Source organism: Sinohyriopsis cumingii, chromosome 7, assembly GCF_028554795.1.
Source record: "Sinohyriopsis cumingii isolate HCF-2022 chromosome 7, ASM2855479v2, whole genome shotgun sequence".
In the NCBI taxonomy this organism is placed as follows: Eukaryota; Metazoa; Mollusca; class Bivalvia; order Unionida; family Unionidae; genus Sinohyriopsis; species Sinohyriopsis cumingii.
The window spans coordinates 33,729,032-33,744,359 of record NC_142967.1 but is presented as its reverse complement, the minus strand read 5'-3'; the positions used below and the strand labels follow the sequence as shown (position 1 = coordinate 33,744,359).

General features: G+C 36.9%; 1 protein-coding gene across 1 annotated transcript in view; it reads left to right on the top strand.

Moving 5' to 3' along the window:
- The window catches only part of LOC149794992 (heparanase-like), a 71,586-nt gene that overhangs the window by 34,335 nt on the left and 21,923 nt on the right, over positions 1 to 15,328 (top strand). Inside the window, exons 6-8 of the mRNA XM_089964655.1 lie at positions 2,441 to 2,635; positions 4,687 to 4,801; positions 8,900 to 9,015. Coding sequence (XP_089820781.1) covers positions 2,441 to 2,635; positions 4,687 to 4,801; positions 8,900 to 9,015 — 426 coding nt within the window. The remainder of the gene's footprint in view (positions 1 to 2,440; positions 2,636 to 4,686; positions 4,802 to 8,899; positions 9,016 to 15,328) is intronic.

The window sequence follows — 15,328 nt, the reverse complement described above, 5'->3', positions numbered from 1 at the left end:
ATCTAAACCTTAGTCTGTTGCCTCTGTGCATTATTAACTGAGTACATGTACTGGAACCATCCTTATTTCTTGAATCACTGCTTGAAATCAAATAAAAACTGAGGAATAAAAAAATGGACTCATTTTGGCATTATATGTACATTGTGACATCTGCCATATGCCCATGTCATGAGCCCTATGTCCATTATTGCAAGTAAAGAATTCTGACTTTTTCTTCTTGCTTGCTTGTCAGAATCATCACATTTGGCACATATACCATTGTAGAGACAAAAATCACAGAAAATGGAGTATTGTAACACCAAATTCACAACATTGTGGCTGTTGTGTTATCCTTGTAAAGGGAGGTAACCCACTGTAAGGATGGTTGCATGACTCTGCCATATATTCACAGAACTGACTAAGCAAACTAATTGTACTTAAACTCAAAATATAGAGCTTAGACTCTGTGAAATTTTGCATATGTGTAGTTTAAAATATAGAGCTTAGACTCGGTGACATGTTGCATATGTATAGTTTAAAAAAAAAATGAAATAATGCTGAAATTTGTGTTGATTTGATCTCACCAAGAGTGGTTATTAAACTTGTTGTTGCTGTAGGGTTTAACGACATTTTTCAGCACAAGATAGGCTATAAATGGCGGCCAGTGTAAATGGTGGAAGATAAACCCAGGAAAACACCAGAAAGAACCACCGACCCAATAGAAGCTACTGGCAAGCTTTTTCACATACCCACATTGGCTAATCCGAGACTCAAACCCACGTTGACAGAGGTGAGATGGCAGTGATCCAAAATGGTGAACGCTTTAGACCACTTGTCCACTCGGGGCCCCTGATTATTAAACTGGATGAAATTTTTTAAAATTTGAGCACAAGTTCAAATATTTTGGCTAAAAAAAGGTTCTACATGATGTGGTTTGATTAGATTTTAATGCCATTATAGCAGTGCTTCTGAATTGTTATTAAGTTTTGAGTTTCTGGACTGTTTTTGAGGTCTGCATGGGAATATACATTTTTTGCAAACACAAATGCAAACACATATTGTGCTGGTAGATCTGGACCTGTACAATTTGTTAGGGGTATTTAGTAGAACAGACAACATGGTCCCTGATCTGCCATTGCATTAAGCAACAGCAAAGTAAGGTCTGTTGTTTGCAGTTGGACTTGACTTAAACACAAGTATATATGGTACCTGTTTTTGTGCCTCTGTGGTCTTAAACTGTGTAACAGAAAGGAAGTGAAACCAACAACTTCAGTAATATTCAACAAATAATTTATTTCTCCTGAATACAAAGTGAAAATTCAAAGGACACAGTATTGCAAATTAAATTTCAGACAATCCTCAGAGTTCTATCACAAGTCCAAAAGTATAAAATGCTCCAAATGAATTTCATTAGTCTTGAATGTCCTGATGTAACACAATGATATAATCCAAAATGCCTTTGAATGAATCCTCAGTAATTCCATAGTAGATTTTTAGTCCAAAAATTTTGGTCCAAAAAGTCTATGAGCACGCTGTGTTCCAGTGAAATATTTAAAGAAATAATTCCTGTCAGATTATATCAGGACACAACTATAAGTGATTCCACAGACTGATTATAAAACAATTGTTTTCCAGATCCCTTATTTACTACAAATATTACTTAATAGATATGCTATGGAAAACCCCACTAACTCATCAACAAGGTCAGGTCTTGAATTCAAATTCAAGGAAACATCTTGTTTACTTCTTAGAATTATGACAAAAGTCAGGTAGACAAGACATCAACTTCACAACCCTCAGTCATGGATAAAAATTAAGTACACAAATATAGATTTACATAACACTATTCTTTTTCATAGAGGGCTGGTTCCAAGAATGTTCAGAAGATCTAACATAATGGATGCTGATGTACCAGAACATCACTTATGATTGATCTTTTTGATCATTAGAGAGATAACCCTCTTGAAGAAGTCATTTAGCATATTGTTTGTTGTTTCTAAAGCATATTTGTAATATTTTGTTTGTAATTTAGCAAATTTGTACAGATTCTAAATGGTATTTTTATTCATACACATTAGGGAATGCACAGCTGTTTAGCTATGGAGTAGTTGAAATTTTTCTTTTGAAGGTGTCACATTTTCTGGTGCTTTAAGTAAATGGGATGGATTAGGATAAAAATAACTTCTTTTGTTCTGTTGTTTTAAGATTTTGAGTTTTAAGACTTATTGGAATCGAAAGATGATATGCTGTCAGTCATTACACACCAGATACAGAATTCGCTGATTTATTAAGATGCTGTAATGGAAAAGAATATATTTATAAAATATATTTAAAAAAAACTTGAGTCATTAATAGCAGTCTGATGCATGGAGATAGCCATATTCATACATCCTATCCAAAAACAGTGTGCACACACGTTTATCTAAGAATAAAATTTAAAAGATTTGGTTTTCAATTTCAGTTATTACTTTGGAACACCCAACGTTGATGAATTTATTAGCCCTGATATGATGGACAGTTTGATTGAACGCATCGCTGAATTCAAGTTAACTGCAAATGTACTGGCATCTGAGGCAGCAGTTTGGCTTGCAGAAACCAGCACAGATTGGACAGGTGGACAGGCAGGCTGGACAGATAGATACATAGCTGGCTTTCTGTATGTACAGATAATTACTATATACCCATAATGCATTGTGTGATTTTATGCAATATTTTCTTGATAATGGACACTCTCAACACTTATTGGGTGCTGGTAAGAACATGCAGGATCCAGCAAATTTGTTGGAAAGTAATGTGATGTAATATAAAATTTACTTTGACACAACAGTACTTAAAAACCATGGTTGAAAGTGTGTGACTAAGTTATTAAAAATGGTTGCAATTTTCAGAATAAAAACAAAGTTCTTTTGAGAACAGTTGTGTTCTTATTATTTGTTTTGAAAAAATAATACAATTTATTATTTATATAATTTGGGAATTATAAAAAAGAAATTACAGGGTTTGTACTTGTTGGACATTGTGGTTCAGGACCTGAAAATTATGCTAGTCCGAGGTCCAGGACTGAGTTTTTCAAATTTCTTTTTTTGTTCCTAATTGAAGAAACTGTGCTTTTTATTCCTAAAAATATCAAAAAAGTTGAGCTATAGTGAGAAGCGGGTATTATAAAATGTCACTGGAAATCTGCAAATTAAGTGCACAAGATGCTGAGATTGTTCCTTATCAAACACCATAGCTAAAACTAAGCATCAATTGTATCAGATTACTGTATGTTCTGAATGCTAAGGGTTTGTTTAACTATGGATTTACTGGCAGAAGTCCTGAATTAACCACAGAGAATTTGTCTGCTACAAGATGTTTGCACTGCAGAGCATCAGAAACCCAGGTCCACAAAGGCCGGAAATTATGACAAAAATAAACATATTTGGACTTCATAGGATCATTGGAAATATGCTTGGCCATGAGTTGAATATGTTGACAAGAAATATTATTTATATAGTAAATAAACATGCCCCTCTCAATCGTAAAGATCCTGATTCCCTGAATATTTATAAGGCTGAGTGCATAACCAGTTATTTACTATGTCAGAGTGACCAGAACAAGTTGATTTTTGTCCTGATCAGACCAGTACTGAGGAAGCACATCATTTGATACATACACTTCGAGTTCAAAGTTCATCTGAGGTTGAGATCTGTCAGATAGTCTGAGTTTTTTCTGACTTTTCCCACCCCACTTTAAATATTTTGACAACAAAAATCTCAAAATATCTATAAAAAATTTGGGTGGCAAAGGTCAGAGGGAACTCTGGCTATCTGCCAAGTGAATAGTTACTTATAGGGCTTCTGACTGGCTTTGCTGGTTTTTCCCATCTGTTTCAATGAATGAGTTTGAATGGCAGATGTGTTTTATTTTATTTCGGTGTTTGATATTTTTGGATAACTTTTAGTTCTAGTTTTAGTTTACTACAACACTGACATTCAAAGAGGATCCAACAATAGAAGGTACAATCATGTGATTTGAAGATTTTAAAATATTACAGTTAGTAAAATATTTGTACGATTGCATAAGCATAAAGTACTTGTCTGAATTTTTAGTTTTCATTAAATTTGTTATTTTATCCATATGCAGTGTAGTAAAACTTTGCAGGTCAGACTTAGCTGTTGGACCATTCCTCTGCTTACATGGAACTGGGCAGTGTCCTGGACCATGGAGTCAGGTCCTGTGGTTTCATCGAAAGTACACATAGCATACAGACTTGTCCTATGTATTCTGGTCTTGAATTCCGTTGGTACGAATACTAGAATCCATAATTACAACTGGAACAGTAATCATCCCAGTATTCCATATTTTCATGTTGACAAGCAGTATTTGATTCTAGATCCACCCTGACTATTACAAAATTGGAGTTGATTTTAATTTAATAAAATAATTTTCCCTTGATAAACCCATCCCCACTTTTCAATCAATTTACAAAGTTCATCCCATGACCTTCAGTAATATTTTTAATATGGTGTCATATTAAATTGATCATTGGATTAAGTTTAGAATGAATTGCAATATCAGATTTTTTTACATAACAATTTAATGTTCATCCTTGATATGGTTTTCAGTACAGATGTTAGTCTGTATTTATGAAAATATATTGTCTTGAATGTGTTTGCTGTTTTTGTAAATTTGTAAAAATGATGTAATAAAGCATTTAAATTTCAGATGGTTGGACAAACTAGGTCTGTCAGCTAAATATGGTCTGGATGTGGTTTTGAGACAGTGCTTTTATGGATTTCATTTTAGTTTGATAAACCATGAGGATTTAAAACCCAATCCTGTAAGTTGAACAATGTTCATATTGGTTCTAACATTGAAATGTATTGGTATAATTGGAGTTTTATTATAGATACTTTTTTTTAGATGTACTGGTTTTACAGGTTCATAATGCATGAATAGTGGATGCTGTATGAGTTGCTTCGATTTTACATTCTAGGTCTTTTTTTTAACAGAGCCAAATATTTTTTAAATATTTTTAATTAAGTATTGATGTTATTTTGGTTATGATTTTGATGTTGTAGAATGTTGGTAATAATGAATAGTGGCTTGTTTGAGAGAAAGGAAGAGTGAGTGAGTGACAGAGAGAATGAATGAATGCATATACTCATGTATCCTGTATTTTCTTACAGGGCATGTATTAAATCTTTCCTGTACAATTAAGTATTTTTTGTTGTTCATAAATTGATTTGATACAAGAAATATAATTAATGTGATAGTACAAATCCCATCTACTTTAAATTGATTATAACAGTGCAACTAAAAGTAACATTAAAACTCACTCACCACTAATAAGATTCACATGGCAACACTCACAGGTTCTGCATTGATGGTTTAACACTTTTCACATGGTAAGACTCACAGGTACTGCATTGATGGTTTAACACTTTTCACATGGTAATACTCACAGGTACTGCATTGATGGTTTAACACTTTTCACATGGTAACACTCACAGGTACTGCATTGATGGTTTAACACTTTTCACATGGTAACACTCACAGGTACTGCATTGATGGTTTAACACTTTTCACATGGTAACACTCACAGGTACTGCATTGATGGTTTAACACTTTTCACATGGTAACACTCACAGGTACTGCATTGATGGTTTAACACTTTTCACATGGCAACACTCACAGGTACTGCATTGATGGTTTAACACTTTTCACATGGTAACACTCACAGGTGCTGCATTGATGGTTTAACACTTTTCACATGGTGACACTCACAGGTACTGCATTGATGGTTTAACACTTTTCACATGGTAACACTCACAGGTGCTGCATTGATGGTTTAACACTTTTCACATGGCAACACTCACAGGTTCTGCATTGATGGTTTAACACTTTTCACATGGTAACACTCACAGGTACTGCATTGATGGTTTAACACTTTTCACATGGCAACACTCACAGGTACTGCATTGATGGTTTAACACTTTTCACATGGCAACACTCACAGGCACTGCATTGATGGTTTAACACTTTTCACATGGTAACACTCACAGGTACTGCATTGATGGTTTAACACTTTTCACATGGCAACACTCACAGGCTCTGCATTGATGGTTTAACATTTTTTACATGGTGACACTCACAGGTACTGCATTGATGGTTTAACACTTTTCACATGGTAACACTCACAGGTGCTGCATTGATGGTTTAACACTTTTCACATGGCAACACTCACAGGTTCTGCATTGATGGTTTAACACTTTTCACATGGTAACACTCACAGGTACTGCATTGATGGTTTAACACTTTTCACATGGCAACACTCACAGGCTCTGCATTGATGGTTTAACACTTTTCACATGGTAACACTCACAGGTACTGCATTGATGGTTTAACACTTTTCACATGGTAACACTCACAGGTGCTGCATTGATGGTTTAACACTTTTCACATGGCAACACTCACAGGTTCTGCATTGATGGTTTAACACTTTTCACATGGTGACACTCACAGGTACTGCATTGATGGTTTAACACTTTTCACATGGTAACACTCACAGGTGCTGCATTGATGGTTTAACACTTTTCACATGGCAACACTCACAGGTTCTGCATTGATGGTTTAACACTTTTCACATGGTAAGACTCACAGGTACTGCATTGATGGTTTAACACTTTTCACATGGTAACACTCACAGGTACTGCATTGATGGTTTAACACTTTTTACATGGTGACACTCACAGGTTCTGCATTGATGGTTTAACACTTTTCACATGGTAAGACTCACAGGTTCTGCATTGATGGTTTAACACTTTTCACATGGCAACACTCACAGGCTTTGCATTGATGGTTTAACACTTTTCACATGGTAACACTCACAGGTACTGCATTGATGGTTTAACACTTTTCACATGGCAACACTCACAGGCACTGCATTGATGGTTTAACACTTTTCACATGGTAACACTCACAGGTACTGCATTGATGGTTTAACACTTTTCACATGGCAACACTCACAGGTTCTGCATTGATGGTTTAACACTTTTCACATGGTGACACTCACAGGTACTGCATTGATGGTTTAACACTTTTCACATGGTAACACTCACAGGTGCTGCATTGATGGTTTAACACTTTTCACATGGCAACACTCACAGGTTCTGCATTGATGGTTTAACACTTTTCACATGGTAACACTCACAGGTACTGCATTGATGGTTTAACACTTTTCACATGGTAACACTCACAGGTACTGCATTGATGGTTTAACACTTTTCACATGGTAACACTCACAGGTACTGCATTGTTGGTTTAACACTTTTCACATGGTAACACTCACAGGTACTGCATTGTTGGTTTAACACTTTTCACATGGTAACACTCACAGGTACTGTATTGATGGTTTAACACTTTTCACATGGTAACACTCACAGGCACTGCATTGATGGTTTAACACTTTTCACATGGTAACACTCACAGGTACTGCATTGATGGTTTAACACTTTTCACATTTGAATACAAGAAAATGAGAACAAATCAAAAGATACAGCTATATCACGAATTTCACTTGGCAAGACTTATTGAATTGATAGTTATTTCTTGAAGTGTTACAACCAGCAGGCATTACCAATATTTTCATTCACTGATATTTCATTGCATATTGATTTTTACAGTGCATTGAAAATTGTTTTAAATGAAATTTAACAAAACATATTACTCCATATTAAAAGTAGTGGTGATTTCAAATTTCTGAGCATTTACTGCTGCTTTCGACAGTAAAATGAGCAGTATATCAAGGTTTCAATTGCCAGTTTTAATTGCAATGTTCGGCAAATGTGGACCTACTATTTTGGTATTCTCCATAAGAAAAAATAGGATCTACACCTTCCTCCATGTTTTAAGTGGATTCACAAGTTGTCTGGGCTAGCTATAACAAGGGAGTAGTGTGTTAACCCTTTACCTCATGCAAGCGCCTTTGGACGCCTCTACTCCATTCACATGGAAGCGCCTTTAGATGCCTTTACTCCATTCGCATGGAAGCGCCTTTTGATACCTCTAATCCATTTGCATGGAAGCACCTTTTGACGCCTGCTGTAAACATCGGCCATTTTTAGCAGGTTTTCGTATCGCCACCTTTGGGGAAAACTCCCTATTAGATACCTCATTCATTGCTGTGAATGACCTTTACGTCAGATCACGTGGTCGCTGTTTATGCTTTGGTCGAAATCTGCTATTTAAAGTAATTGGGTCGTATTCTCCACTCTCCAAAATGGAGGTTGCAGATTTTGTTCAGTACTTACAATTAGAATCACAACTATGAAAGATTCAATAACTTAGGTAAAGGCTCTGATATTGAAGTAGGTAGCAATTAGTTTTTATAAATTATCAAATTCAGATGAATTAGTGATGTAGACACAGACAAAGAACTTGTAAATTTCGACTTTGAGAAATGGCAGCTACGGTTGGTCGTGTGGCTTCATTGACTTGACGGTGAACAAGTTCTCTCAAGATTTTAAAGCACATAAAAAATTCTTCCGTGAAAAATAATTACACAGCTATAACGATCGGACTTTACTCTTAAATTTTACCACACATAATAGATGTGTACCAAAAATGTAAAATGGTTAAAATTGCTGTTAAACATAACATACACTACATTGCTTAACAGTTAACCGGCAGGCCTATGTGTATGGAGTCAAATAGGTAACAGGTGTTCTATTTATAGCGCACTGCACTGAGTAACTTAGCTACATGTGTATCGGAGGGCTGAAAAGACATAAACTCTATGAGGTAAAGGGTTAAGTATAAAATCCTAATAATACATTAATCATCCAAAGTTTTCATGCATTTTATACACCACTTCATAATTACAATTATTCTTGTATAGTTTGACAGTATTTTGACTACCTCAAGTTCCTATTTGCAGGACTACTGGCTGACACTGTTGTACAAAAACCTGGTGGGTGGTAAGGTGCTCAGTGCAACTACAGACGACTCCACAGGGAAAGTGAGAGTGTATGCTCATTGTACAAACCATGTCAGGTAAGTTTACAGTGATTGGATAGTCAGCTTACTGAGGAGAATGAATAAAGAACCTTAGATGAATGTTCATTGGATGTAAAATTTATGAAACAGATTAACAAATCAACAGCATTTAGCCATATAATGTGTCCTCAGCTGTGAACATCGTATACCTAGACCTGACATAACATCATAGACCTAGACCTGACATGACATCATAGACCTAGACCTGACATAACAGCGTAGACCTAGACCTGACATGACATCATAGACCTAGACCTGACATAACAGCGTAGACCTAGACCTGACATAACAGCGTAGACCTAGACCTGACATAACATCATAGACCTAGACCTGACATGACATCATAGACCTAGACCTGACATAACAGCGTATACCTAGACCTGACATAACAGCATAGACCTAGACCTGACATAACATCATAGACCTAGACCTGACATGACATCATAGACCTAGACCTGACATGACATCATAGACCTTGACCTGACATGACATCATAGACCTAGACCTGACATGACATCATAGACCTAGACCTGACATGACATCATAGACCTTGACCTGACATAACATCATAGACCTAGACCTGACATGACATCATAGACCTAGACCTGACATAACATCATAGACCTAGACCTGACATAACATCATAGACCTAGACCTGACATAACAGCGTAGACCTAGACCTGACATAACAGCATAGACCTAGACCTGACATAACAGCATAGACCTAGACCTGACATAACATCATAGACCTAGACCTGACATAACATCATAGACCTAGACCTGACATAACAGCGTAGACCTAGACCTGACATAACAGCGTAGACCTAGACCTGACATAACAGCGTAGACCTAGACCTGACATAACATCATAGACCTAGACCTGACATAACATCATAGACCTAGACCTGACATAACAGCGTAGACCTAGACCTGACATAACAGCGTAGACCTAGACCTGACATAATATCATAGACCTGGACCTGACATAACATCATAGACCTAGACCTGACATAACAGCATAGACCTAGACCTGACATAACAGCGTAGACCTAGACCTGACATAACATCATAGACCTAGACCTGACATAACAGCGTAGACCTAGACCTGACATGACATCGTAGACCTAGACCTGACATAACATCATAGACCTAGACCTGACATAACAGCGTAGACCTAGACCTGACATAACATCGTAGACCTAGACCTGACATGACATCGTAGACCTAGACCTGACATGACATCGTAGACCTAGACCTGACATAACATCATAGACCTAGACCTGACATAACAGCGTAGACCTAGACCTGACATAACAGCATAGACCTAGACCTGACATGACATCATAGACCTATACCTGACATAACATCATAGACCTAGACCTGACATAACATCATAGACCTAGACCTGACATAACAGATGGTGTTGGCAGATCAAGATTCATTATAAAGTTAGCAGACCAGTCTGTACTTTTAAAGAAAATGGCACCAGATATTAAGTGAAACAGGCTTTTATTGTTTGACTTGTGAATGAAATTTCTTTGAGCAGATGGGTCTTTTTAAACTTCAAAATATATCCAATCAGAAAAAGGACAAATAAACACCACGTTACAAATTTGTACAGGAAAATATGAGTTATGCGGTACAGCACTCAGATCATGGACGTCTCAGCAATGGTTAGATAGTAGACTAGTTGAAGTGAGTGTTAAATATAAAATAATTTTTCTGTATGTTTTGTGTTTGTTTTCTGGTTCCAGTCCATTTGGATATTTTCCAAGTTTTGCCAAGTATTTTGAATTTCAGATCCAGGTTAGTTATAAAAATATATGTACATTTTTTCTGCAGTGTACTGTAGTTATGGATTGTAATCTGTAGATTACATTTTTTATGCTCAGATTATGCTTTTTCTCCTTTGAATTTGTTCCTCAATCACATTAGGTTAGGAATATTAACCTGTTACCTTGTGAATCCAGCCCTATTAAAGATGAAAATCATCTTTTTCGATTTCAGTTGAAAAAAGGGCAATAACTCTTGCCTATTACCTCCCCTTGGCACCTTTAGGTGTCGCTAGTTTTTAGCTTAGCTGCTTTACTGAATAATATCATCCAGTTTATCCTCCAACAATTTAAGCCTAATAAACTCATCCAAGGTTTCTTACAGATTTATTGTGTGGATTAATCATTCTGCTGCAGGTTGTATACATTTTTTTCTCCATTTTTCCATTTTCTGTCAAATTTTAGTAATATTGGCACCTTTAGGGAATTTGTCCTTTTAAGACCATGTAACACCAGACTATCCTTGACCTCTGCATGGTCCCTATGAGTTAGTACAGCTTTAACTTTTTTTCGCTTGCTCTGTTTGTAACAGAGTTGGTTTTAGTGAATTTATAACTCTTTACCTCATAAAGTGTATGGCTTTTTAGACCTTCGATATACATGTAGCAAAGTTACCTAGTCAGTGTGCTATAAATAGAACACCTGTTACCTATTCGACTCCATATGCATAGGCCTGTCTGTTAACTGTTAAGCAGTGTAATGTATGTTACGTTTAACAGCAATTTTAACCGTTTTACATTTTTGGTACACATATATTATGTATAGAAAGATTTAAGAGTAAAATTCGATTGTTATAACTGTATAATTATTTTTCACGGAATTTTTTTTATGTGCTTTAATATCTTGACAGAACTTGTTCACCGTCAAGTCAGTGAAGCCGCTTGACCAACCGTAACTGCCATTTCTCATACTCAAAATTTACACGTTCTTTGTCTACGTCTACATCACTAAATCATCTGAATTTGCTAATTTATAAAAACTAAATGCTGCCTACATCAGTAACAGAGCCTTTACCTATGTTTTTGAAGCATTCATAGTTGTAATTCTAACTGTGAAAACTCGAGTAAGTACTGAATGAAATCCACAACCTCCATTTTGGAGACTGGAGAATACGATCCAGTTACTTTAAATAGCAGATTTTGACCAGAGCATAAACAGTGACCACGCGATCTGACATAATGGTCATTCACAGCAATGAATGTAGTATCTAATAGGGGGTTCCCCGAAGGTGGCACAATGAAAGCCCACACAAAATGGCTGATGTTTGCAGCAGGCATCAAAAGGCGCTTCCAAAAGAATGGTGTAGAGGTGTCAAAAGGCGTTTGTATGCGAATCGGGTAGAGGTGTCCAAAGGCGCTTCCATGTGAATGGAGTAGAGGCATCCAAAGGCGCTTGCATGAGTTAAAGGGTTAACATGCTGCATTGCTAATTTATGCTTTGTTTTTCATTTTTCAGGCCTTTAAGTCAGGACACAATGGGTTCATAGTTGGATCCACCTCCTTATACTATTGCATCATTACCGGCCTTCCAGCCATCATCAGTCATCACCAACTGTAGAGCCATCACCGACTGTCCAGGATGGGAGACCTTTTGAGAAGATGGCCCCGCCAAATCTGACTCCTTGGGACTGTGTTCCCCAATTTTAGGAAGCTCAGTGGGTATAAGTCACCCACACATAGTTGGCTGGACCATTTAACTGAATTGGTCCAGCAAACCATGATTTACAGGGATCTTAGCAACAGATCCATCTAACTGTACCATCAGTAACATGCTATTTCTATGAAGGAGATTTCATAGAGAAATCTGTCTGTCCAACCAAGCCCTTGGAGCAGCCGGTACCAGCAATAGCTGGACGATCTTTTATACTGGTAGCTCACATGCCAACCATTCGGTGGTCAAACCAGTGGGCAATGCTTGAATCATGTATGTTTGCTGCTCGTTAGCAAGGGAGAGCTAATGACATTAAGAGCACAATGGCAACCCTTTTCAGGTTGCTTCGATCAGTAATGATTATGCCCAAGATTCGATCAGTCCTGCATCGTTGGTGTAGCCCAGGCTGGCTGACCCTGGGAATCCCACTGGAGAAACCCCAAATGGAAATAACGATAGGTAATGACACCAGTGCACATGGGTGGGGTGCCCATCTGTAGCCGACCTACTGTCAGTGACATGTGGGAGCTGCGGGAATGGCCACTACATGTCAGCATCCTAGAAATTAAGGCTTTCATCAATGCCTTTCAATTCTGAAAAGATCAGCTCTGAGGAAGAAAAGAAGATCCTTGTTTGGTCTGACAACTCTGGAGTGGTAACCTATCTCCTCAAACAGGGAGCCACCAAATCACCCAACCTGTTTGTTCTGTTTTGGCAGTTTCTACATAGGTGCAACAATCTCCATATCAACATACAAATCAGACACATTCCTGGCAGAGTCAGTTTCTTGGCTGACACTCTATCCAGAAGAGGTCAAAAGTCCTTCACATGGAATGGTCATTCGATCAGTCATTACATGGATTTGCACACTATGGGGGTGTCAGATGATTGACCTCTTTGCATCAAGGTGGAATCATAAGCTACCCACCTTTGTCCCTCCAGTTCCTGTGTAAGCCAGAACACAGGCTATCACTCCTCAAGCCCTTGCTTTGTGGCTGAAGTGTGTTGTATGCTCGATGTACTCTGATGTCTCACCAGATCAGTCACCTCATGAAGATTTCTGGTTAGAAGCTTCAAGCCATCTCTGCAAGCCTCACGTTCGAACGCAACATTTCAATCTGAGATATAATAGAAGCTGTTGGCTCACATGCAGAGTCAACCTTCTTGAGCCTTTATCTCAGAGATTTAATGTTGAGAGGCAAACCTGAATTTGTTAGGTCTAGTGGCAGTAGCACAGATGGCTACCAGACCTAACTAGATCAATCAACATGGCCTGTTAGGTAGTCTGGATTCGCCTGTGAAATTTTTTAGGTATGAAGATTTCAGTATTCAGCTTCTTATGGTAGGGTCACAGATCAAGTGACCCCAGGCTGTGTTGCTTACATAATTAGGATAACCGGTTATCTTTTACCTGGAGAATCTAGTTTTTCTTCTCTTGAAGGATACCCAAGGTAGAGGTAGAATGCTCAGCATCTCCTCCTCCTATTATTCTTTAATATAATGCGATTGGGGAATGTATTTAAAGGAGAAAGTCAATTTTACAGTAAATTATGTTTCTCCAAGAATATTTATGTAATCACATTACTCTAAAAGCCTCCCATCCACCCCACCAAGGATGCGTCCTCGTTAGTATCTTCTCTAAAAACTAGCAACACCTGACAGTGCCAAGGGGAGGTAATCGGCAAGAGTGATTGCTCTTTGTTGAACTAGAAAAAGATGATTTTCCTGTTTTAGTAGGGCTATATTCGTGAGTTATCAAGGCAAATAGTCCTAACTTAATGTAATTGGGTTATTATTCTTGAAGAAACATAATTTGCTTACAAATTTGCTTTTGCCAATTTTATTAGCAACAATTATGCTTATGCCATGTACAAAACTGTCTATCCTGTAGTATACATTCCTTCTGAAATATAGACTCATCCAACACCCCTGCATTCATTTAGATGAATCATCACCAAAAAGGTATGCAAACATTTTCTGAAATATAGACTCATCCAACACCCCTGCATTCATTTGGATGAATCATCACCAAAAAGACATGTCAACATTTTCTGGAATAGCATAGGATTAACATCATTTTAGCAGTATTGTTTAGTCAGATCTAAATAGGGTTACAAGCTGCAGATGGTCCTAGAGAAAAAATTATAAATGTTATTGGAAAAGAAGTAATTTTTAAAATTATTAATCAAGAGACCATATGCCATTTGATGGCATATAAAATGTAACCAGAGCTAACAAAAGAAATGGATAGGAGAATCAGCTCTAGGTATTTCAGAAATCATCTACTGTAGGGCATACAAAGACCTTGGATCTTAATAGGCTGGCATTATGTGCTAATATGTTTAAGAATATACTGTTTGCTCTTGGGTAGGTGTTGTATACAAGTAAATACTGGTATAATATTATATGATATAGATTGTTGCTAGATGTTGTGTCAGTGTGAGATGTTATATTTATCATAAATAATGGCATTAATTTATGTTTTTCAGCGTTAAATTTTGATTTTATTACAATATTTTTCATGTACACAGATATTAGTTCTGAATTAGTAGTTAAATTTTCAGAAGAAGATTTGTTGAACCAGGTATTGACGTAATGCTGAAAAGAAAACTGTTTGTGGGTAGACTTTGGGCAGATACAGGTATTCTTAAACAATTTCGTGCATTCAGGAAGGGGAGTTTTATTTATTAAATTTTTTTGAAAAATAGGTGATATTTATAATCCTATGAATCTTTGGTGCTTGACTCTAAAGTAAAATGATGAAAATCTTCTGTGTTCTATTATTTCTTTTCTTAGAGAAATTGTTACTTGTGAAACAGCTGGGCATT